This window comes from Scardinius erythrophthalmus (assembly GCF_964197995.2).
Source record: "Scardinius erythrophthalmus genome assembly, chromosome: 21".
Classification (NCBI taxonomy): Eukaryota; Metazoa; Chordata; class Actinopteri; order Cypriniformes; family Leuciscidae; genus Scardinius; species Scardinius erythrophthalmus.
Genome location: NC_138241.1, coordinates 33,450,311 through 33,477,221, shown reverse-complemented (window position 1 = coordinate 33,477,221; position 26,911 = coordinate 33,450,311). Strand labels below are relative to the sequence as shown.

At 37.6% G+C, this 26,911-nt stretch overlaps 1 protein-coding gene across 6 annotated transcripts in view; it reads left to right on the top strand.

Moving 5' to 3' along the window:
* The window catches only part of ate1 (arginyltransferase 1), a 91,215-nt gene extending 70,718 nt beyond the window's left edge, over positions 1-20,497 (top strand). For 4 of the 6 annotated variants that reach the window (XM_081351207.1, XM_081351208.1, XM_081351205.1 and 1 more), the window contains exon 12: positions 8,798-10,297. In XM_081351207.1, coding sequence (XP_081207333.1) covers positions 8,798-8,976 — 179 coding nt within the window. In that variant the 3' untranslated portion in view covers positions 8,977-10,297. Of the gene's footprint in view, positions 1-8,797; positions 10,298-11,431; positions 12,300-17,151; positions 17,289-19,643 lie in introns of those variants that run through there. The other 2 variants (XR_014029084.1, XM_081351206.1) reach the window with 2 other exon arrangements.
* The last annotated feature ends 6,414 nt before the right edge of the window (positions 20,498-26,911 follow it).

The following is a 26,911-nucleotide window of genomic DNA, read 5'->3' as shown; positions in this document are numbered from 1 at the left end:
CTCGTCGTGATCTTTATCCAGCCATACCCTCATGTGTTTTTAATGTCAGACGTCCCTCTTCACCCAAAAATGATAATCCTGTCATTATTTACTCACCCTCATATCATTCCAAACCTGTATGGTGTTATTTCTACAAAACAAAACAAAACAAAAAATTGTAATAAAAAAAAAAAAAAAAAACATATCCACTACTGTTCAAGTTTGTGGTCAGTAAGATTTTTTTTATGTGAAAGAAATCTCTTATTTTCACCAGGGCAAAAATACAGTAAAAACAGTTATTACAATTTAAAGTTTTATTGAAAAATCTAATTTATACCTGACTGTGGTGGCAAAGCTGAAAGTTTCAAATTTGCTGCTCAGGAAATGTTTCCTATTATTATCAATGTGGAAAAACGGTTGAGCTGCTTAATATTTTGTAGAAGTTGTAATGGAATTTTTTCTGGATTATTTGAAAGAAGGTTATAAAAAAACAGCTTTTATTTGAAATATACTTTTTTTTTTTTTTTTTTTTACAATTTTAAAATGACTGTAATTTTGGATTAATTTAATACTATATATTCACCAAGGATGCAACAAATAAGTATACTTTTTTTTTTTTACTTTTGAACCCCAAACTTTTTAATTACTTTTAACAAGTTTTTCGTACTTATTGTACTGTAGCTCAGCAGTCACTGGTCATTATGACAAATGTGATGATTCATAAACATAAAAAATAAATAAAAATCTGGGTTTGGAACAACATGAGCAACATAATCTTTCATTTATGGGTGAATTTTTCCCTATAAGGAACAATAGCAGTTCTTTCAGAAATTGATCTCACCCGTCTGATCATGGCTGTGAACACACTTCCCTTCATCAGGTTCATTTGTCTCACATTCGACCCTGTCGGCCCTGTAAACACACTGGGGCAAGTGCAAGTGTGCCTGTACTTCTCTTGTGTGTAAATATTTAAGTTATAGCTGAGCGTTTGGATGTTTAAATGGAGTGAGGGTTGAGGTAAGGGTCAAGGAGAGATTACGTTCACGGTCAGCAGATCCTCACAGCAATATGTGGCGTTTGAACTCGTCTCTGAAGCCGCTGATGAAGAGGGTGTAAGAACTCTATGATCCTCATGGAATTGTCATGGAAGTGAGTGATACCATTTCCGTTTGGACACAAAATTTAGTACGAAGTAGAGCTGCACAATTCTTGATTAAATTGATTTTTTTTTATAGAGATCACGATTCCGAATGGATAACGAAACAAAGTAACATGTAATTTACCAGAGGTTTTGAAAAAATGTTAGTTGCTTCAGTCTTTTTAAAAATATTAATCAATTAAATTTGTTTTGGAGTCAGTTTGAATGAATGATTCAATGACTCGCCTATAAAGACTTAACTTGTTTCGTCACTGGATGAATCAGCATTTTTGAATGAATCTCTTGAGTGAATGATTGAATGTCAAATACATGTTTAAGTCACTTGTCGCCACCTACTGGTGTAACAATGTAATTGATATAATCTTTATTTGAAGTGTCAAGTTACTTTCAAAAGGTGATTAGTCTATTTTGACCATTTGCCTGGTTAGGACACACATTAGGATTACCGTTTTTTAAATCAAAAACGCAACAGTTATATTGTCAAGTCTATAAATTATATACAGTAGTTAAGGAAAATTATTTTAATATCTTTTTTTTTTTTTTTTTTTTTTGAGTGAATGATGCCAATAAGAATGACCTCATTGCAGTCCTTATAGCTTCCCACACATTTTGTACTGGTTTTGATTGCAGAGTTTGGGAGGCCCTTGGTCTTGTTTGACCTACCTCCGTGCTGACTGGCAACCAGACACGGGCCTTCATTTCCCCCAGTGTTTTTAAACCGTTCTTGTGGTGCCTCCAGTCCTACATGACCTGTTGTTCTTGGCCTGACAAACCAACTATTTCAGGCCTGTTTCTCAGCAGAGCTCAAGGCCAGCGGTCTGACGGTTGGTTACAAGGTCGATGTTTAGATTCTAGCTAAACCACATTGGAGCCACATTAGGAAACTAATGTAGAAATGTCTGCGTTATAAACTACATGCCCTCTTTCGAAAACTGAGAGAAATATGATGCTTTTTATTAACAGTTTATTCGGAACTATGAAATTGTCCTAAGCTAAGGTTAAGCTCACCCTGTTTAAGAGATAAAATGATGGACGAATTCTCACCCTCATGTTGTTTCAAACCTATATTGACATTCTTCTGTAGAACATAAAAGAAGATATTTTAGTAAATGTTTTTTTTTTGGACATACAATGGAAGTCTTTGGGTTCCCGTGTTGCTTGGTTCCTAACATCTTCACAATATCTTTTTTTTATGTTCCAAGTCAATTCAAGTCACCTTTATTTATATAGTGCTTTTACAATACATATTGTATCAAAGCAGCTTCACAGTGATAACATGAAAATAATACAACAAAGTTTGTTTCTGGAAGAAAATTGTGTCATGGTCCACCTTAAGTAAGGCAGATCAATAATATTGTTGAATATTAAATGTCCCCAACTAAGCAAGCCAAAAGCCAAGGCAACACACAAAAAAGTCATCTTTCACAGTGAAGTCACATTTACTTTCTTTTGTGGAAACAGGTTTAGATGATGATGTGAGAGTAATTAAATAACATTTCATTTTTTTATTTAAATGTCATTTGTGCATGAGCATTTTCAAACTTGGCCACATCAAGATGTGAAACGCCAAGTTTGATGTCATTGGCACTAAACATTGTTTCTCGTGTCTCATAACAATTACAATGATTTTAAATGACTTTATTTAAAAAGTCTTTAAAACTGATTTGTTTTAAATTCTTTCCCCTTTTTTTCCCCCCGAAAGATTTTAAATCAATTGGCATTTTCCGGTCAATTGTTACTTGAATTTTTCATTGTCATCTACACAAAGCAGTATGAATCTGACCCCCCTAAAAAACACATGGTTTGCGGTTCAGACTAGTTCTTCTCTTTGTAGTTATATGTGATTTTAGTCCTGGTGACCTATCTGACATAATGTATATTTGTACTGAACTAACAGACCTTGATTGATTGATTTAATTAGGTGTGTGAGTTCAGAGTTAAAACAGAAACATTCTGCCAGACACTACAGAGTCATGGCAATGAATGATCAATCCAGAGGAGGGAGCTCATTTTAATGAGGTGCTTGTGGAGCACGTTTACTCTCATACTGTTGAACTCTTCAATCCTGATGAGGTAAATCTGGCTATGAGACCGTATTGTGTTTTTCTGGCAACATCCAGTGTCAGAGTACCAAACTGACCTCATGAGCTTCTCCTGACTGACAGGATTCAGGTCATTTTAGAAGAATTATATTTACAGTGCGAGATGAGCACCACAAAATTGTTGTGAAAATGTTTGGCTTTTTGGCTCGTTTACACTGCTACATTCAACAGATTTGTTTTTCAGATTTGATATTAAGGACTGATAGTCTGGGCTAAATCTATGGCGCCATTGCAAAATAAACTAAATCGTGTGATATGTGAGTTTGAGTTCTGAATTAAATGTGATGAGGAAAAAAACAAATAATTTTTTATTGTGTTGTATTCGCTGCCAACACACAAAGCCATCAGTTTGAATTAGTCCAACGAATTATTTGCTGAATCTGTCAGAGCGGTTACTGAATTAATGTTACTCACTGATTGAGTGGATATTTATATCATAATGTATAGTTAAAGATATAGTACATATGCACAGAAAAGTTGAATTAAACATAGTTCTGTAGGAAACTTCTGCAGTTGCTCCAGACCTCCTCCTCTTTCTCTTCGAGGAGCGTGCCGGGGTGTCAGCCCGACTCTCATTCCAGAGAAAGTCCGATCTATCACCTTTGACCTCTGACCCCAGATAGATCTGGCCCTAAAGCAGCGTGTCGGTGAACCTCCGGTGCGGCTGATTGAGAAAGTCTGATGCCGCTTGACAGGAGTGTTAATCGAGTCAAAGGATGGATGAATGGAGTAAGAATGGGTCGGGGGAAGGAGTGTTTATATACAGAGCGGATGTTTGGATTGACTGAAAAGAGCCCAACTGTCGTGACGGCTCTGTACAGTGTTATTGTTGTGCTTAATTGAGCAGCTAAAAGCTTTCATTCTGCAATGTTTATTGCTGTTTGATATCTCGACACCGTTTTCATTTTCTTTTACTTTCCTTTAAATGAGTCTTTTGTCTTTGCTAAATGTCACAAAATGTACAGAACCACGTTGTTTACATATAAATTCATTAAAAAACGTTTATTGGTTATACCGTTTCAAATTGATAACGTTTCATTTGTGATTCATTGAAACAATCGCACATGTTCGTGAATCAGACTACTCTTGTCGTGCTGTATGTTTGTTTTTGTATGCAGCCAGTGAAGACAACAATATAGAAATTTGTGTTCTCTGTATTATATTCCAATACTTAATCTCATGAAATTGTGTTAAATACAGATTATTTTGCTGTAGATTCATAGCTAGTGTAACGGAGCCCAGCTAGTGAGAGCTATGCAGGTAAACCTCACTCCCCTGATCTCAAGAGGCGCACTAGCGACAGCGATCTTTAGTGTCCTTATTAGCGCGCGCCTCCTATGACAGCGACCCGGGTTCGAGGCCTGCACAGAGCGGGGCGAGTAGGACCTGAGGGGTTACACTAGATCCCATTTAGTATAGATCACTTCACCCACTGGGTACCTCTGAATTTTTTTCCTTTGTAAAGTATGCAATAAAGTTGTATAATACCATGCTGAGCAGCATACATTCTACCGCATTTTAGACACATTGACTTGGATTGTCTCTTTAAAGTGCTAATGTATTACGCAACCTGTTTACCCTGGAGGACCACAGCCCTTAGTTCTGTATTCAAGGTATCACATTTGTGCTGATTTAGAATTTTGACTTCCACTTGAATTTTAAACTTAAAAGCTTATTTTATTCAAGGAGCTACAGTTTGCAAGCAAAAAAAAAAGTGCCAGTGGATGAATTAATAAAGATATGCAGTATAAAAGTATAAAGTAAGCTTTCATTTTCCTCTAACGGGGTAGTTGCAGTACCTTACTGGGACAGAACCCTAGTATTGAGCGCCTGAAGGGGTTTTCCAGGGAATGTTTTTTCTTCTTTTTGAGTGGAAATAATAAAGCTCTCAGTGTTTGGTTTGGGGGTGTAGGCAGGGACTTCATACAGTTATGAGAGAACGTCCAGAACTTGCTGTTCACGGGTCTCGTCTGCTCTTCATTTATCATAATTTATTGGATGTAGTATGATGGACTGCCAGCTACCTCTCTTTTTCCTCTCTCCATTTTTTTCCCCTCTTGCTCACTCTTTTGCTGTCTGTCTTCCTTGCACTCGATTTATTCTGCTTTATCTGTCTGCACACAGCTATCGTCTTACAGTCTGGAGTAGCTAGCAAATTTCTTCATTGCAGACCAGGATCAGGACAAATCAGATACAGAACATATAGATATTCATACATTTGCAAGGCCTCTTCAGCTACAGAGACCTCAACATGCATTTTGACATTTAAAAAGGTCTGAATTTCATTGAATCAGACAACAAAATATTATATTTTAATATATTATTTCATTTATTTGAAAGAAAGATGCACAAAGATTTTTCAAGGAAACGATAGATTTATTGTTACATAATAAAAATATTCTGACTCTTTGTGATTGAGACATGTTTTGTTTGCAGATTTTAGAATTTTTGGTGTTTTTTAAGTGTTCAAATACTCTCTGGGACCATTGTACACCAAAAGTAAGAGTGCTTCTAATCCATCTTGTTTTTTTTTTATTTTCTCCAACTTCACAGCTTAAAAGAAGATCTTTGCCAAGGGTGGAATTTACTACTATTTCAGGCTGGTTTATGTTGGTTAGTGTTGCTCTGGTGCTGGACAAATGATCTGGAAGAACACCAGCATCAATAACACAACATATGCAGGTCTTTTCATCAGCGTTCTCTCTTTTTTTTATCAGCATGTGAGAACAATGTGGGCACTGTAGTTGTGCTCAAGTTTTATATTTCATTTCTCTTTCACTTCTCTTTTCTCATACCCCTCAATCTCCCACAAAACTCAGGCCAAGTTTGAACAGTGCCTGTGTGGCGGATGGGTTCTACTGGATATATTACAGGGAAACGGTGTAAATTAAACCCCCTATGTGTGTGAAATGATGAGGACTAATTTACATTACCCAGCATCCCCCATGAAATCTCAGTCAGCTGGCTTCCAGATGAGGCGCTTCACAGAGCGAGAGCCATGAGCTGGTGTCAGATCTGTTAATAACAATCATAACTTTCACTAAGAAGAATCGCTAGAGCAATCTATTGTTACTCATCTGTCACTGTTGGCCTGGAGTTTTGCATATCCCTGTGTTTATTTTCTCTTCTGTTTCTCCAGCTCTGTTTAAGGCTAGTGGCCTATAGTTTGTATATTTCTGTCACTTTTTGTTATGGAAAAGCACATTTGCAATATTCTGTTATTTTCTCAGCACTTTCTGCCTTTATATAAATGTATGGCACTACCAAATATATATACATATAGATGCCTCATTAGCGGCTATCTCTATGGGCCACTATATGCAAGCTGTCCGCCGTATTGGAATGGTCAAAGCTACCATCGTTTAGAAACCTGTAATATTGAGTTAATACATTTGAAAACAAACCAGCACATTTTCACCTGTGACATGTTATCCTAGCCTGGGAAAACCCAGACAACTTCCGGCAAATTTAGATTTGCTCTGCAAGTAGTCTGGCTCAGCATTCAAGCCCATTTCTAATCCGTCGAAATCGCGGCACCAATCAGAAACGTTGGGGCGGGCTTTACACAATGACGATCGCTCTGATTGGTTTTAGGTCTATCCAATTGCGCCCAGAGGCATTTGAGCGACGTCCATTGGTGAAGCGAGCAACTTTTAAATGCATTATTATATTCAAATTGCAAACACATGAGGACAGTCTCTATGAAAGACCCACTGACAGATGAACGTGCTACTACATTTCTCTCCGAAACTGTAGGAAATTAAATTAGATTCAATAGAGGATTTTAACTGTGACATGATGATTGACAGGGCAGTTTACGTGACAGGACGCACGCGATAAAGATGACGAAGTAGTCTGTCCCAAAGCTTGCCTACTTTTTTGCTACACATTCAAAAGTAAATACATTTTCTTCACAAAAAGAGTACATACTTTTATGGCGTAGTGTAACTTAGGCGAATTGGGACGCAGCATATGGCTTTACACGATGACGATCGCTCTGATTGGTTTTAGGTCTATCCAATTGCGCCCAGAGGCATTTGAGCGACGTCCGTTGGTGACGCCCCTTTGGAAATAAGTTATTAATGAAGCTTTGCCAGACCATAACTCAGTTACTACTGAGAATGGTCTGGTTTTAACCAGGCTAATGTTATCCCATTTCTTTGGGAATTTAAATATTGGTGGTTTTTACAACCAGAGGCTGCACAATGTTGTGGCATCTTGGAAAACTCATTGATTTTAACTCCGAGTGATGACAGCATCTGAAATGTTGATCACTCCAAGATGGCGGACTCGTTGACGTGTCTGAAGCAGTCAAATGTGGCATCTATGTACACATATCAAAGTCCCTTTAAGGCAAGTAATTTCACCCAGCGACCATCTCTGAATCTCTTTCAGTCATGCAAGTACAGCTCTCTTTGAGTGGGGAAACATCAAATTCTCCAAAGCTGTTCACCAAACTTTTCATATTTGTATTCACCAATTAAGTCTGACAATAACTGTCTCATACATTTTGTTTCTTATGCTCACATGGCATTAAAAAAAGCTTATTTTTTAGACCAGCTAATGCGCACCAGCAGAGCTTCTAACGCCAGCTGCAGTGACGCGATGACTTTATCAATCGACGATTGGCTCTTTTATTTAGAAGGCGGGGCTTACTCCGCCATATTGCGCGTTGCACTTTCTCTCATTCATAATTAATATGAGTATTGTACATATTTGTATATCTAAATTCTTTGTATCTATGATTGCAACATTCAAAACGTTGCTTTTTCAGTTAAAAATGACGTTGAGTTGACGTTGTAATTCTTCAATTGGGTTAGTCAGCCTGGCCTAGAAAGTTTATTCTCCCCTTTTTAACCTCCCGCTGCCTTGGAGGGCCATTTTCAGGCTTCTACAAATGACTGCATTCTTTTTTTGCAGCAATTCTTGTTTTAACAGCTCATGGGGGAAGGTGTTGGCTTCTTGACTGAATACGCAATGTGTGTCTGAATTTTGGCTTGCCGGAGTGGAGTGAAGTCCTATAAACAAATGAGAACCGACCAAGCTGTTCCTTCACTGAAGGAGTCATTGTTACACGTCTCTGGCTGCTCTTCTGTGCTCTGAGCCGCTGGTTCTGGAACGATTCTGCTTCTATGTTTGTGACGATTGAGGTCAAGCTGTAGTAACCCTGGCTGACCTGGTGTTGTTGCCTAAGGGTGGAGAGATCATTTTTCATCATCATCATACCTGGGTAATTGTTAGTTGGAATCTGCACCTGACCCTCATTTGAACCTATGAGGTTGAATTAAGACCACTGATGTTTATCCCTCCACCCAGTGACTTAACCACACTCTGTTTCAGTCATGAATGTAAAAAGTAGCTTTGTGTCTTGGTGAGCTGCCTACCTAGCCAATACTTTTAGGCAAAAGTGAAAATGTGCATGTTGCGGTTGCCTACCTGTGTGATGCCACATGGCTGTAAGGGTGTTTTGGGTAGTTGCTAATTTGTAATGATCCTGCAGCTCTTTAGTTTCTCAGGATTTGTCTAACTTTTCTCCTCTTTTTGTGTCCTTCTGTAGGGGATGCTCTTGCGCTGAAGGATCTGGGCCGGGCGTTAGTGCTCCACAGGAGGACGGTGATGCCCTATGCGGCCTACGCCCGTAAGCGGAAGGGTTCGAACGACGAGAAAGAAGTGGAGCAATACGCTAGTCTGGTGGGCCAGTCGTGTGCAGAGAGAATTCTCCTCTACAGAGCTTAGAGCCCCTTTAAACCTTACAAGCATCTGTCTGTCTTTCCAAACATGTAAGTGTTTGTACGCTTGTCTGTTTATTGTCTCCCTGATTGTATATTTGTCTGCTGTTCTTCTTGTTTTTGTCATTTTCCTCCCCCTGAAGTATTTTCCCCATCTGTTTGCTTTCTTTTTTTGTACTGCAGTGAATTGCTTCGCTCACCCTGTCTTTCGTAATCTCTTTGAACTCTACTTTTGTATTATCTCGCCAGCAGCGCTTTGCAATAATCCCACTCGCACACATGCAACACGCAACACCCTGGCACATATGTTGTCTCACAATGTATCCCAGATATTACTCATTTACAACTCACCAATCACATCTTAACTAGCTACAGTATATATAACGAGAATTGATGTGCGACCCTAATTGTCATGTCTGGGTGGTATTTCTAGACTGCGGTTGCCCTGAAACATTTGGCCTTTTGTGACATAATCACTGCTTTCCCAAAGTGTTTAATGTTCCAGATATTTATATTCTTCTAAAGCAACTAATACCATTCAAAGCAGGTGCTATGACACAATGTAGGTTATACAGCAGACGACTTGTTATTGGCTTTGCTGGATAGTTGAATTGATTCATTATCCTGTGGAACAGATTTTTCTTTTCTCACTTTGTCTTTCAGTTGAAGTAACTCGAGTGCTTTTATTTTAATATTTTTGTTTTGTTTCAAGTGAAATAAAAAAAATTATATAATAACAACTGGTTTGGTCTCGATTTGTTGAAATTTGTGGGACTCAACACCATTTTTTTATTGTTGTATTCAAGCCCTATAACGTCTCCTCTGCAGCTGTCTGGGCCAAACTCCAGTCCTCGTTCCTGTGCTTCAGTCAGATCTAAAGACTAACGTGTGAGTGCTGATGCAGAGCTGACTCACGCACGTCTGGCCGGGGACGGTGTGTTTTGTCGGCAGAACGGGCTCTGTTGAGAAGGGTGGCTGGCCTTGGTGTTGAACCAGGAGCGAGAGCCAGCTGTAGATCGAGGAAACATGCTAAATGAATCACGAGACTTCGGCAGGAGTCACCTGACATCTGATGCAATTCATTCTGTCTTTGAATAGACACATGAATATAACTCTTAGTCGATAGTCAGAAGTTGAGATTATCTCAGCCTTTTCCTTTTCAAGAACAGCCCACTTACACAGAAATAGATTGTTTGACTGAAAAGTAAATTGACCAATCACAGTTCTTCTTTTACATGCGGTTTTTAAAAGATGGGTTTATCAGTTTACACTGCCATAATAGGTTTATGCGGTGTCTTTACATGAGTGGTGTACATTTCTGTCAAGCCAAAAAAAAAAAAAAAATTTAAGTATTGGTAATTTCACAGATTTGAATAGTCTCCATTTATTTAATCAAAAACAGTAAAAATTGTGTATTAAAAAAAAAAAACTTTGATCAAAGCTGAATTTTCAGCATCATTACTCCAGTCTTCAGTGTCACATGATCCTCCAGAAATCATTCAAATATGATGATTTGATGCTCAAGAAACATTTATGATTATTATCAATGTTGAAAACAGTTGTGCTGCTTCACATTCTTGTGGAAAAACATGATGCATTTTATCATTTCAGTATTCTTTGATGAATGGAAAGTTCAAAAGAACAGGATTTAAAAAAACATGTAAAGCAACATACAGTAAAACAAAAAAAGTTACATTTTCCTTTAAAAACCAGGATTTATTTGAAATAGAATTTGTAACACTTTAAATGACTTTACTGCCAATCAATTTAATGTGTCCCTTCTGAATAAACGTATTAATTTCCTTTAAAAAATACTTTTGAATGGTAGTTTATTTCAACAGGTCAACATTTAGTTTATCACACAATGACTAAACACATTTAGTCAAGTGTTTGTCGTAAACATGACTTTATTTCCAGGTAGACTGGTTCTATCCTGTACACCCTTAAATCTGGAAGTCACATCACTGAAGCAAGTGCCGTTTTTCTATGCAGTGTGCATCTGTGGGTGTGTGTGTCGTCTACATGCCTAACTTTACCAAACTATACCATACTATACCATGCCATACATAACTGTGTTTTCTCTTTCTCTTCTAGTGTCTCGATTCTCTGTTGGCGCTGCCACACTGTGTTAGTGTCTCTGTGCTGTGAATGCGGACTCTGCCAGCGGACTGTAAAAACACCAGGCATCACTTTACTATTATAGAAGATTTGGCTATGATACGTTTAACAGGGCTGTGAGCCACAAGCTATTTGAGATGACTGGCAAAATGATTTAGTTTGTCCTAAATCACCGAGTCCTGCTTTAGCATCCTCATTAAATCCTATCAGCCTCTCACAGTCACATTATCTCATTAACTGCTTACCATTTCACCATTCAATTTCAATTCGTTTAGATTTTTTCTACCAGCTAAAATTGACTTATTTCATTTGCTCCTTTACAGTAGAAGCCTTTGTTTCTGCAGGATTGTGGATGGATGGTGAAGGATATATCTACCCTGGCATCTAAAATGAACCACATGAAGTCATACGAGTAGAAAGGATCTCATGCAGACATTGGATTCAGACGTGCCTTCTTTCCTCTGTATATTGCTTGCAAAGGGATAATTTTGCAGGTTTCGGGACTCATCGAAGATCGTTTCCATCCACTGTAATCCACTCCGATGCTGCATTCCGCTTAATCTAGCTTATTTCAGTAGAAGTAAACTCTCTGATATTGTTTAAAGCATGTTCAAACACACAAACTTTGGTAAATCCCCTCTACTGAGCTCATAGTGCACAGTTTAATTTGAAGAAGTTTGGTACCATCGAGTGGCGACCACAGGACAGAAACACTGGTTGCTTTGTGGCGCTGGTGAAGATTTTTCTCTGCTCTCAGACTCTCTTCAAGTTTCATGGAATTAACCGCTGGGTTTCCGCACGGATAGGCCACATGAACCAAAGGGAAGCGAAGAAAAGGAAAACGGTAAACATGGAATGAGATGAGAGGATGTAATGTAACCTCTTGTCATGATTCTGCCGTCATCCCACTCAATCCACTGCCATTGGGTTCAATGAATCAGATTATTTAGATGACTTGAGCATGGTGAGGTTAGCTTTCTGTTATTTGAACGGTCTTGATTAAAGTTTTATATAAAAACTATATTATGATGCTAAGACCATGATATTCTTTGCATTTCTACTCAAATAAAATACTAGCATTTTGCATAAAATACTAGGCGATATAAATGTGGCACTCAAACAGCACTAATGAACTACTGTATAAAGTTTTGGGTTTTATTTTATTTTATTATATTATTAAAGACGTGGTATAATGCCCTTTTCACAAGATGTAAAATAAGTCTTTGATGTCCCCAGAGTGTGTTTGTGAAGTTTTAGCTCAAAATACCCCACAGATATTTTATATAGCATGTTAAAATTGTCACTTTTTGAGGGTGAGCAAAAACGCACCGTTTTGTGTCTGTTCCTTTAAATGCAAATGAGCTGCTGCTCCCGGTACAGGGGGCGGAGCTTCAAGAGCTTGTGTCCTTTTACCTCACACAGACATGCTCTGAAAATTTCAAAAACTTTTAGCCTTTTATGTTCAAACCGAAGTCAGACAATGATGGAGAGACTCTAGAAGAAGCGCCAACATGTAGAAGCAACAGGACATTTCTGAATGGTTAGTTGATGAATTTATGTAGCTTATGTGTAGTTATCTTCTAGCCGTTGATTAGCATATTCTGTCTTGATAATCTATAAATCGTGTTCAGGGGGCGGGGTTTATGTAAATTTTAGGGTTGGTGATGTCACTAACCCGGGAGGAATGTGGTGTAGTCTCTACCAGCCGTTTGTTGTAGTCCTTAAAAAGAGATTTATTTAAAAGCAAATATCTCCCTTTGCTTTGAACTTTGAGAGTTGTAACTTTGCAGATGTTTTTTATGTTCAAACAGCAACATTACACACTAAAGTTAGAAATGTGAAATCATAATCAACCACCGCTTTAAAATAAATCAATTTTATGTAACGTAGGTGCATTAAATTGATAAAAAGTGACAGTAAATACATTTAGACGATTTCTGTTTCAAAGAAATGCTGTTTTTTTAAATCAAAATTTACACAAAAATATGAAGCAGCAAAACTGTTAATCATAGATGTTCCTTAAGCATCAAATCATCATATTAGAATGATTTCTGAAGGATCATGTGACACTGAAGACTGGAGTAATGATGCTGAAAATTCAGCTTTGATCACAGGAATAAATTACATTTTACAATATATTCACATAGAAAACAGATATTTTGAATTGTAATAATATTTCACAATTTTTACAGTATTTTTGATCGAATAAATGCAGACTTGGCGAGTACCATAGTATAACCTTTTGTTACTGTGGTACCATTTATTTTTGTCTTCCCATCTAATCAAATGTCAGATCTGGGTTGAATCATGGATTTGAAATGTTTCGGCTGTTGGTGCATCAGAATAAACGTGACACACAGGCACGTCCCCTGTCCACATTATCTCTCCTCTGCGCTCCTTTATCTGTCCGTTCAGAGAAGCTTGTTTTCCTCTCCATCTAAACACTCACAATGCCCACCAGTGTGTGTGTTTGTGATACGTACGTGCTCTTTATACATGTTTGTGCTGGCACGGACACAAGAAAGAGTACGAGTGTCTCTTCTCTGGACTCGTATGAGGGCTGTCTCCTGGCAGGAGGGGTCAACTTTCTAATTTTGTGGTTTTATTTTTGTGCTTTTGACTTGTTCTTTTGGATGCATCTTGTTTAGTTTGGCAGCCGGATGAGCGGTGCAACTCTATCAGATATTCTTTATATCGCTCAATCAGCTGTGATGAACGCATGGAAGCTTTACGTGAATCTCTGCTCAAGTTTGATTCGTTGAAACCATCCATATGTCGTAGTTTCCTAACCTCTCTTTCTCTTTGTGTTTTTCATGGCACCGGACGGGCCCTGAGCGGAAGCGCAGTGGCCAGAGGAAGATCTGGAGTGTATTGTGAACAGGGGCCCTGGATTAAGTGTACCAGGGCCTAAATGCAGGGCTTTTCTCTGAGGGATTAGGCCTGGGGTCTGTGGGTCTGTGGGACGCCCGCCTTCCCTTTGGCTCTGTCAGGAAAGTTCATCTGCTTTCAACCGTGATGCTTTTGCACGTCTGCTGGCGGCCGTATTATATAATAGTGCCCAACTGCCCATATTATGATCATTTACAAGTTTATAGTTTTATTTCTGGGGTCTGCTAATAAAGGGCTTTTCAATCTTTTAGATGACGCAGACCCCCCCCATCCTAAATTTCTTTAACTTTTATAAACACCACTGAAAAAAATATTATAAATCTAAAATTAGTTTCTGTTAAGTTACATTATCTGCTTGTCTACTCACTATAGTAATGTATTGTTAAATATATTATTTATTTATTTATATTAATAAATATATAAACCATTTTTTATTTTAATCTCATTTTTAATTTTTATTTCATTTTCTTGACTTTTCCACGGACCCCCTGTCACTCCCTTTTGTATCTTCTGCCTGAAACACTGTTTTAGTTTTAGTTTAGTAAAGCCTGCCTTTCCAAAAAGCCCAGTCTGCTCTGATTGGTCAGCTGGCCCAGTCTTTTGTGATTGGTCAACCGCTTAGAGCATGTGTCAGAAATGTAACAGCTGTAAACATGATTGTATCTATGGTAACTATGGTGTCGGGACATAGACAGTATATAAACGTGTCGGTATTGGACGTCCATTGTTGTTTACACTCGCAGCAAATAAAAAAGTGTCTCCTCAACTTCAAATCTACAATTTAATTCAAACACATTATTTGTCCCCAAGGGGCAATTTACGAGGTCATGTAGAGTAACATAAACAATATAGTGTACGTATGGAGCCCCACACATGATATTCAGGAGACAATATTTATATTGTTGCCTCGAATTAACAAATCATTCCCACAACTTAATACGTCAGCACATTTTACTCATTCATTCCCTTGTTTTAAAGGGATAGTTCACCCAGAAATGAAAATTCTGTCATCATTTACACTCTCTCAAGTTGTTCCAAACATGTATGAAGTTCTTTCTTCTGCTGAACACAAAAGAAGATGATATGAAGAATATGGGTAACCAAACAGTTGATCGCCCTCCATAATATGGAAGAACTTGAGGGTGAGTAAAAGATGACAGAATTTTAATTTTTTGGGTGAACTATCCCTTTAAACAAATTGTTTGCATGATATAATAATTCAATCCCTTGTTTTAATTCAATCAAAACATTATTACAACTTGCCCACTATTTACTAAATCGAGGAAACAAAGTATGATATCGTGTGCACTCTGCACGATTTAGTAAAAGAGAGAACAAATGATTATATCATGCGCGCGATTTACTTAAAACGAGGGGCAAATTCTTAATAAATATATATTTGTGTCCACATGTCATGTGCAGGACTCAACTGTTCTTACCACTTCCCCAAAGGAGCTAACAGACGGACATTATGCACATGATGACGTAGATAAGTCACGGAAATAGTGGCAGGACTACATTCTGTGTCAGTGATGTCTAGGTAAGCTCACTACATTTTAAAGCAGAGCTGTGGAAAATAAGCGTTCTCTCTCACTGTCCTCAGAACCTCAGGTGAAGTGAATGGGGTTTATATTTGAAGCACTCTTGTTCTTGCACCTTTATGAATGCGGTTGTTGTTCTCCCAGTCTTGGCATTGGCATTGAAACCCCGCTGTGTCTCAGGGAGAGTTGGCCTGGCCGTGCGCGACAGCAGAAAAATGCTTGAAGATTTACTATTATAAAATCCGGTTGGGCCACGTTTGTTTTTCTTCTAATTTTATTCAATATATGTTTGTCTTTGCTTTGGTAGTGTCGTAACACAGACTCGTTCCAGTGTGGTTCTCCTCAGGAGGTGTTCTCACCTGGCGTCTGTCATGGATAAATGCGTCCATGCGATTAAAGCAACAAGCGTGCTACTGTTCGCTCTCATAAAGCTGATTTTTTTCTGCTAAAGATGTGACTCCTTCACTCTCCTTGTCTGTTTCTCAGCTCTTCACACCTCATTTGATGCTGTAAATGCCTTTGGCTCGGCTCTTCGTCTAGTAAATATTACTTCTGCTCATTAATAGTCTATAATCGCCCATTATTCCAAGAACTGCTATTGTTTTGTGGGTTCATTTTCCAACTCTGTCTTTATTTATTTATTTTATTCCCAGTAGATGTTGTTATGAGACTCATATTGGTTAATTTGGTTCCAGTTGCATTTTTTTATTCTGAGAAACTTAAGTATAATGATTCATGGTAAGGTATTGAAATGAAGTTGATGTAAATGTGATGGACTGCCAGAAAAGCGTCCAGCTTTGGGTTCGGAAAATATTGATCCAATGTTGTTCAATAAAAAAAGAAGTCGTCATTTACTCACCCTCATGTTGATTCAAACATGCATTATTATTTTTTTATTTTATTTTTTCTGTGGAACACAAAAGAAGAATGTCTTTTTTTGTTCACACTGTGACATCCCATGTTGTTTTGGACCCCATTGACTTCAATTATATGGACTAAAACAATATTATTTTGTGTTTCACAGAAGAAATAAACTCACACATGTTTGGAACAGGTTTTTGACCATGAGAGTGAATAATAAATAATCAAATAATAATAAATCTTTTTTTTTTTTTTTGGAACTGTCCCTTTAAGAGTCATCCGTCAATCAATGACAGCAGAGCATGTTTACAGTTTAATATGAACAAGATGAACCGTGAAGCGGTGACATAACGTCTCACTGCTGGTTAGTAGATGTGCTCTATATCTACAGTGTCTTTGTTCCTGAACGTTTGTGGTCGAGCCTAAAGCATGTTTGCTGCGTCCTCGTTGTGTGTAAATCACAGATACAGAGACATTTACTGCCCTTCCTGATTTAACACACATTTCAGCAATGTCAGAAATGTTTCAAGCATTACATCCTCCTAAATCCCGCATTTATTTTACATCTAAAAACAAACAGATGTGCTGCTCTACTGAACACTTACTACATACTTAGCTGTCATGATGAAACGCTTGATGGGTTGTGATATGGCACACGTCAAAATATATATTTCAGGTCCGTTTTGAAGTGGATCTATTCTTGACTGTGTAAGCCTGTTGGTCTGTACCTTCCAGAAGATGGGTGGAGTAACTGTTTGCCTTTTTCCATGCAGTTGTCCAAAACTCTGTAACCGGACTGCTTGACCACAGACTCATCAGTGCCCATGGATGGATGAACTGCTGATTTGGAGAAACATTCAGAAGTATAAAAGTTTTTTCCTCCAAAAATCCTCCAAATCATCAAATCACAGTAAGCAATCCATGGTTTGACACTTTTCTGATTGGATTCATATTCGTCCATGACCACCACCTGCAAATATTCTGCAGTCAGCGTTATGGGCTGATCTGATTAGTGCTGTAAAGTGCATACTGTATTACACACACACACACACACACACACACACACACACACACACACACACACACACACACACTGTGCAAATACATATGTTTATATGTACAGTATATATAACACACACACACACACACACACACTGTGCAAATACATGTTTATATATATGTACAGTATATATAACACACACACACACACACACACACATATATATATATGTATGTATGTATGTATAACTGATATAACATTATACATTACATTTAGAATATAAAATTAATCCTGCATACAGTATGTAGGCTTTAAAAATATATATTTTCTTTGCCACTGTCCAAATAATGATTGTAGTAATAATAAAAAATGAAACAATAATAATAATAATAATATTATTATTATAATAATAATAAAATCTGTAAACTGGCTCAGGTCTAATGTTTTGATTTTAATTATCTAAAAAAGGTTTTGTTTTGTTTTTTGAAAAAAATTTTATGTATCATATCATGCTTACTATATATATATATATATATATATATATATATATATATATATATATATATATATATTTATTTATATATATATATATAAAAGCTTGTATGTTTATGTTCAGTTATTTCACTTTAATGGCAACGAATTGTCATTAAAGTGAAATTACTGAACCTATATATACGAGCTTGATAAAAATGCTAATTTTAGAAGAAAATTTCAGATGGCACTTAGAGGCTTTTGCATCTGAAGTCTATATATCTATATATGAAGAGTTCAAATGCAAAAGCCTCTAAGTGCCATCTTCTAGAATGATCATTTTTATCAAGCTTGTATATTTAAGTTCAGTAATTTCACTTACATGGCAATGAAAATTACCTATGAATTGTCATTTAAGTGAAATTACTGAACTTAAATATACGAGCTTGATAAAAAGGATCATTCTAGAAGAAAATTTCAGATGGCACTTAGAGGCTTTTGCATCTGAACTCTTCATATATATATATATACATAAACATTAAATAAGTACGATACCAAATAAAAGTTTTTTTTTATATCAAGCATATTTTCATTCAGGTTATTTCTCATTATAGTTGTTGGTCCTTAATTGAACTGATATTTCCCCATGCTGGTTTCTAATTGTGCTGTCAGCTTCTTCACATGATCCTGCATCTAAACGAGTCTTCGGCTGATTTACATGTCAGTCAAACGCTCTCGTCCTGTTAAAGTGGGCAGTTTTTGGTGACAGCTCAAAAGTCTGTATAATCTGGCTCTCGGGTCGAATGTTTTCAGACACTGGTTTCTCACTCACTGTCTTGGCTGAGGTGGTTTAACTGAGTGGGAATAGAAATTATAGTGGTTTTAATTAATGGTCATTAGAGAGCAGAGAGGAGACATGCTTCATTAAAGCCCAGGAGCTCGAGCCTGAGGGAAACTAGCGGAAAATCACACACTGCTTCTTCACTTACCGATGAAGACGTATAACAGTACCGTAACTACAGTAGTCAACATTTGGATCATGAATTCATGAATATTCATGAATTTTGAACAATACCCGTTCTTGTCTTAGGACAACTTTGATTCACTTGATCCACTACAAATATTGACTACTGTATTTCGTCTCTAGGTGTGTGAGCATTAAGATAAGGTTGTTTTTTTAGTCTTTTTAGTAAGTGAAGCGTTCTGGCCATTTTAATTTCTTATCATATGCCAAAGAACACTTGCCAGGCACAAACTATTAAAGTTCTCATCCAGTTTTCTGAAGAATTGTTCTCATTATTTTATGCTTGTAAAACACATTGTTATTCTGGCCTCTGACTGGACACAACACCAGGTATGTTGTAGTCATTTCTTCATGTTTATAAAAATAGTAAGTGGTGAAATAACATTTAATAATAATAATAATAATAATTATACATTTTGTTAGCAGAACATTGACCGATTACATGCAAATACTGACATTTGAAAGCTTTTCATCATCTTTCAAAGCAGAATGTCCAAACTGCTTATCTCAATGCATTTTCTAAATTAATTTTAAGGTTCTTATTTGCCTTTTTGCAGCTTGATAGTGTTAATATTCATCCACTTTCATTGTATGGAAAATAAGTGTTCAAAATATACTGCACAGTATCTCCTTTTGAGAACGAAAGTCATGTTTGGAACAACACAAGGGTGAGTAAATGATGACTGGATTTTTCCCTTTAATGCTGATTTATGCAACTTCAGGTTATTGTTTTCTAACTTGAAAGCAATGTTCTGTTCTTCCATGTAAAGGACCCTGAGTCTGCTGAGCGTGCCGGACCTCGCCAAGCTTCTGTGATGCAGAACCCAATCCATAAACCATAAATCCAACCATATATGGAGTCCTTCACCAAGATGAGTTTCTTCAGGAACGCAGCGTATGTTCTGCAGGGCTCATGTACTCTTAACCCGTGGCTTTGAGAGGCAGATTATTCTCTCTCCGTCTGGCCACAGAGCCTCTGTGTGCGTGAGTGAACCGTCTTAAGGAGTCTTGCAGCAGCTCAGCTGCTCTTACACACACACACACACACACACACACACACGCTCACACACGCACTGTGTGTTCCAGAGCAAAGCCTCACACCTGCCTTGCCAAACGCAACAGAGCCACGTCTGGACACTCGCCCTCCCTCCATTGTGTCTCGGCTGCCGTCTCTCAATGTTATACATCAACTTTGGCTGCCGTCCATTTGTTCTTGCATTTCTGTTGCAATGTCCAGGTCCAGTTTAATCCAGAAACTTCAAAAAGTCTATTTATATACAGTAAGGCCATTATGTTTTTAACATTATTACAACATTTTCATGACAATTAAGCTCCAATATTCTCTCAAAAACTCTCAAATTATTAGTACACACCCGCTGCATTTGGACTTTGAGTGGATGGCCCTGGGGCGACGTCTAAGGGCAATTAAATGTTCTACAAATCGCTATAAATTTACTTTTATGCCTGAAGCAATACGTTTATGGAATAAACTTAGGTGTTTTTTTTATTTTTTTAAGTATTTATGTATTTAAATGTATGTGATCAGTGTTTTATGTGAGGCACCATGTAGGCTTAAACTAATTGCTCCATGGGGATTAATAAAGCTCTAAACTAATGCATCTGGATATTTCACTGTTGAGTTTTTTTTTCTAATGCTCAATGTTGATTCTTAATAGATTCTCTAATCTCGAATACAATTAATTTAATCATCTTAAATTAAAGCCAATTTAACAACCATCTACCACAAATATTTGATTAGTTTTCAGTAATGAGAATCGAGGGGGAATCTGTGCGTATTTATGGGTTTCATGCCCAGGTTTCATATCTAACGTCCATGTCTTAAATCCTCCCAAAGTTTTTATGAATAAATAATGATTTTGTATATATTAAATGAGGCTTCTTTAGGACCATTAACTTTTTTTTGCATTACAACTTTTGTCATTACAGTTAAGTTTTCTCAATGCTTCTCATTACTTTGGCCATTTATTTGTAATTTTATTATTTTCATAGTGATTGTCATTGGATTCTCATTACTGACATTTTTAACAGCATATGAAAATATGCTTAATTAGCAAGAAATCTCAATGCTTTGTCTTCCAGCGGTCCAAATTATTATGATTTTTTTTTTTTTTTTCATTTTCATGACAAATTGTGTGAGATGCATTCTTGTTTTTGTCTGAAAAATCTTGAAAATTGAACATATATATATATATATATATATGCTGATCAGTTGTATCCATCTTCCAAAGACTCAGCTGTGTGAGAAGTCAAAAGAGCAGTGTGTAAAATCAGTCGTGATAGTGTTTTAGAGTTTATTGATCTGTATCGACTGTATGTCGAGTCCCTGAAGAACAACACACACTACAGAGGTTTTATTTTTCCAAAGCCTTCTTATTGTCTGTACACTAAAAAACTATTTACGAAGGTCAGCGTTTAAGACCACAGCTCAGAAACTTTGTTGGCCGATGCATTTTCTCAGAAAATATTCCCCACTCCGACTGGAGGACGACGAGCCACAAATCCCAGTCCTGGCCCGAGTGTTTGCTGAATGTGCAAAAAAGTTAAAAAAGAGGGAACGGTGGGCTGCCATGCAAATTAAGTGCAGATTCTTTCTATATATGATTTTTTTTGGAGTACTCTATGTGTGTAATAAGAGAAAAAAGAGAAGGGTGAAAAATGGAGAGAAATAAATAGAGAGAAGCTGGCAGAGGTGATTGTTTGAGTTGGCTGAGAGCGGCGCTGTACGGTTTCAGCCCAGTCATTATCCTGGAATCCTGAGCAGAGGAGGATAAAACCTTGACGCCTCTCTTTCTCGCTCTTTCTCCTTTCCCTCCTTCATATCTAGGGCTAGAAGTAATTTAAAGAGAATCTGAATTCTATTACAAAACCCCAAAGAATTGTGACATGCGGCCAAGAGGAACCATTTCAGGGGATTTGTGGCACTAGCGGTGTTCAGACCCCAAGAATCCAGGAGCAAATTTTGGGTAAAAACAAAAAAAAAGGAAGATTTATTAATGTCAATACTTTGATGCTCTGGCCAGGAGGAGAGGAAGTGTTTAGTTGTGGTTGTGTAACTATGAAGATTGTGTTTGTACAGTATATTTCAGGCTGGTTGATGGGAATGCTGGGAGCTGAAGGGTGATGAAGGCCTGTGGTTCTCACTGGTAAACGAGGAAAAGATCAGTTGAGGAGCTGAAGAGAAAAACCAGTAATGAAATCAAAAATAGATGGCATGGTACGGATGAATGTCTTCAGGACTGCAGTGCCAGAGAGGTCAGAGGCTAATAAAGCTAGCATTTATACTACTTTTGTTAATGTCAATGCAGACGGAGTTCTTGTTCATGCCTCATTTAAGTTTTAACTTCCTCTCAGGTGCTTGTCTGAATCTTCATTAGGACAATACATGATTCAATAGTTTACATTTTATACTTTTGGAGAAAAAGTTATATTTTAAAAGTCGAGAAACATGGGGTTCTCTCACAAAAGCACTGCAATGTCGTTTTTTCCTATTCATATTATTTTCATCACCAGTTTTGTGTTTCTTGGGTGAACACAAAACTTTTGGGAGCAAACGCAAAGTTTCTAGAGAAAAAAAAAAGTTTTGCAAGCTAATGCAAAGTTTCTTGGCTGAACGCAAAGCTTTTGTGAGTGAGATATGTGTGATTATTGGGTGCCTTTTTCTCCAGGAGAAACATCTGAGAAGGAGCGATTCGTGGAGATTTGTGAACTGCTGACATGTGGTCATGACAGGTCACTTGCTAGAGGGACTTTCAGTGATATTTAGGAATCTATTTTACATATTCAGTATTCGCTTTCCTATGGAAGCTTGTTTCCGCCGTGGAATAAAACAATTTAAAAGATCATTTCAACTTTAAATCTCACAATTCAGACTTTTTTCTCACAATTGCGTGTTTATATCCTACAATTCTGACTTTTTTTCCTCACAGGTCTGACTTTATTTCTCACAATTTTGACTTTATTTCTCGCAATTGTGAGCTTATATCCTGAAATTCTGAATTTCAGAACTATGCGAAATAAAGTCAGAATTGCAAGAAAAAAAAGTCAGAAGTGTGAGATACAACATTTTTCTTGCTATTGCAAGTTATAAAGTCCAATTCTGAGGACATTTTTTCTCAGAATTGCAAGTTTATATCTTGCAAATCTGTCTTTATATCTCGCAATTCTGACTTTATATCAGGCAATTGTGAGAAAAAAAGTCAGAATTGTGAGATAAAAAGTCTTAATTACCTTTTTTTTTTTTCAATGGTGGAAACAAACTCCATACTTTCCCAAGCACCTCAAGCAAATAACTTCTCGAAATATCTTTTAAATACTGTCACACTTTGGAGAATAATAATCAATGGACATCTCATCTGTTGATGTCATTCTTTTCAGAATGAAAGCTTGAAGTTTTGTTAGTATTAGCTCAGAACTGATGGTTAATTTGTAGTAAATGGATCCAATAGGAGACGTTTGCTCTCGTCTGACAGTGGAAACTCAAGATCAGTCAAAAGCTCTGAACCCACATCCAGAATGACACTGCGAGGAGTAAAGCTAACCCCTCTTGTAAATTAGACGAGATTAGCTCATCTTCTCTTAGGCTCTCGTAAGCCAGGCGATCACTTAGCGGGGTCTTAATGGATGTGCAGTGTGACAGTGCAATTCCATTTGGAAAGAACGTGAGTCCTGGACTCTTCCCAGACGAGACGGTGAAGAGCATCTGGACAACACCCACGTCTCCCTCCTTTGTCTGACCACATTAAATCTTCAGCTTATGATGCTCTCACCTAAAAAATAGAGCTTGCATAGTCTACATAGTCACTGAATCTTTTTCAAAGAGAACGACCTTATGTGCGATTCACCTCATCGACTCTGCGGGCGGGACCGGATGGTGTAATCGATTGGTACTTTGGTTTTAAATTGACATTGAGCAGCTCGGTTACATCATGAAATTTGAGTTCTTTTTTACTTGACTCTTGATGCAATTGGAATGAAAGAATGTGTTTTGTTTGAACAGCCCCTTAAACTTTTTTAGTTTATACTTTTTTTAACCCCTTCATTTTTGAGGCAAAGCATTTTTTTTTTTAAATCTTATTTAAATTATCTTTTTGTTTCTATCTGTATGTGTAAATACAGTTAAACAGCAGGGTTGTGAATTCCAGAATTAAATTCAGAAGGCCTTTTAAATTTCTGATTTTGAATGTGAATTGAGATGAAATACAGGATGCAGAATTGCAATTTAAATGTAAAGTTAAATGCAAATTAATTGCAATTCAAAGATATTCATATTATTATCTAAGAATTCATAGAAAGACAGACAGACAGACAGACAGACAGATAGATAGATAGATAGATAGATAGATAGATAGATAGATAGATAGATAGATAGATAGTAGATAGATGGATGGACGGACGGACGGACGCACGGACGGACGGACGGACGGACGGACGGACGGACGGACGGACGGACGGACGGACGGACGGACGGACAGACAGACAGACAGACAGACAGACAGACAGACAGACAGATAGACAGATAGATAGATAGATAGATAGATAGATAGATAGATAGATAGATAGATAGAACAATGGATAGATAGATAGATAGATAGATAGATAGATAGATAGATAGATAGATAGATAGATAGATAGATAGATAGACAGACAGACAGACAGACAGACAGACAGACAGACAGACAGATAGACAGATAGACAGATAGATAGATAGATAGATAGATAGATAGATAGATAGATAGATAGATAGATAGATAGAACAATGGATAGATAGATAGATAGATAGATAGATAGATAGATAGATAGATAGATAGATAGATAGATAGATAGATAGATAGATAGATAGATAGATAGATAGATAGATAGATAGATAGATAGATAGATAGATAGATAGATAGATAGATAGACAGATAGATAGACAGATAGATTGACAGATAGATTGACAGATAGATATGCAGAACAATAGATAGATAGATAGATAGATAGATAGATAGATAGATAGATAGATAGATAGATAGATAGATAGATAGATAGATAGATAGATAGATAGACAGATAGACAGATAGATTGACAGATAGATTGACAGATAGATATACAGAACGATAGATAGATAGATAGATAGATAGATAGATAGATAGATAGATAGATAGATAGATAGATAGATAGATAGATAGATAGATAGATAGATAGATAGATAGATAGATAGATAGATAGATAGATAGATAGATAGATAGATAGATAGATAGATAGATAGATAGATAGATAGATAGATAGATAGATGCTTTTGTGATGTCAAAAATTAAGCACATATAAATCATATGAAAACTTTTGCACCTTTAATGTAAAACATGCAGTGCCACTGGAAACCAAATGAACACATTTCAGGGAGAGAAAATAACTTGGAATAGTAACTGCATAAGTGTGCACACCCTTTTATACTTGTGTATGTGATTATGTTCAGAAATAACCAATCATATATATATGTCCTCAAGCTCACAGCTGATTGGTCCGTTCTGCTCTTTCTGAGGTGACATGAGGCTTCGACTGGCGCTTGCAGTGCAGACACCGTATTAATCATAGCAGGATAGATTGGGCTCTGAGTTTAGTTTGAGATTAAAGTTCAGTTGTTGGTTGGCACTCATGCCATCTCTTCCCCCATCCAATGCCTTTCTGCATCAGAATGAGAGGACAGGAACTGTTGTTTACCCACCCAGGACGAATCTCTTTATAACACTGGACTCCATGTGCCAAGAGTCTGTAGCACCAGCTCGACTCCATTCATCTGCCCGTCTGCCGGAGAAAGCTCATTCTCTTGCTGCATTCTTCCCTTTCAGTGGCGCTTTCAGACGGACAGTGTGATGGGCCTCTGGTTTTGTTGGGCGTCTGACACACAGGAGGTTATAGAGCAGAAAACAGGCTTTGTGTCCGCTGACTGTGATGAGTTACAGTGGGTAGAGCAGGAGTTTAAAGGAGTGTGTCCAGTTAACACTGAACTTTCACATCTGTTGCTTTAGAACACAAATGCTATCGTCATTCTTAATTGACTGTTGAGTTGCATGAGGTGGACGTGGGTTTTTTTTTGGTTTCAATTATGGGTGGTTGCCAGAACTTTCCTATGCCGTTGCAAATCTCTTCTGAGGACATATGGGGTTGCTAGGGTGTTCTGTGTTTTATGTAAGTTTGTTGCAATGTGGTTGCAAGACATATTGGGCCCTATCTTACACCCGGCGCAATGCAGCGCCAGGCGCGACACGAGTGTTTTTTGCTAGTTTCAGCCCGACGCAGTTATCATTTTCATGTCTTGCACATTGTTTAAATAGCAAATGCATTTGTGCGCCCATGGGCTGCTGGTCTGAGAATGAGGTGTGTTCAGGCACGTTGCTTTTTTGAGGCGATTGAAATAGACTGCTAGCCTAGAAATCTAGACGCACCCTAGCGGCAGCAAAATGTATTTCGCAGCCAGGTACGTCTAGCAACTCTCAATAAACCTTCTCGCTGCAAAAACCCAGATTGGGTCAGGCCAATCACGTTGTGTATAGAGTAGGCGGGGCGGGCTTAACATATGACGACAGAGTTGCGACGGTTACCTGGCTGCTGCTACTTGAAAACAAAGAATGGCGGCTGCTGATGGAGAACAATGGTCTTTCGAATCGGCTTTGGCCGCGACTCTGGAGGACTTGGAGTTAAGTTTTTCTTTGAGAAAAGAACAAAGAACGGCACTTAAGTCATTCTTAAATAAAGGAAGATGTGTTCGTCGTTTTGCCAGCCAGATATGGCAAAAGTTGAATCTATCAACTAAGCTCCGCTGTTGGGAAAACGTTCTGGTTGGTTGAATGAATGAATGAATGAATGAATGAGGCATTTATATAGCGCTTTCATATGTACTACTGTACACCCCAAAGCGCTTTACAATCATATCAGGGGTCTCTCCTCAACCACCACCAGTGTGCAGCATCCACTTGGATGATGCGACGGCAGCCACAGAACAACGGCGCCAGTGCGCTCACCACACACCAGCTATAGG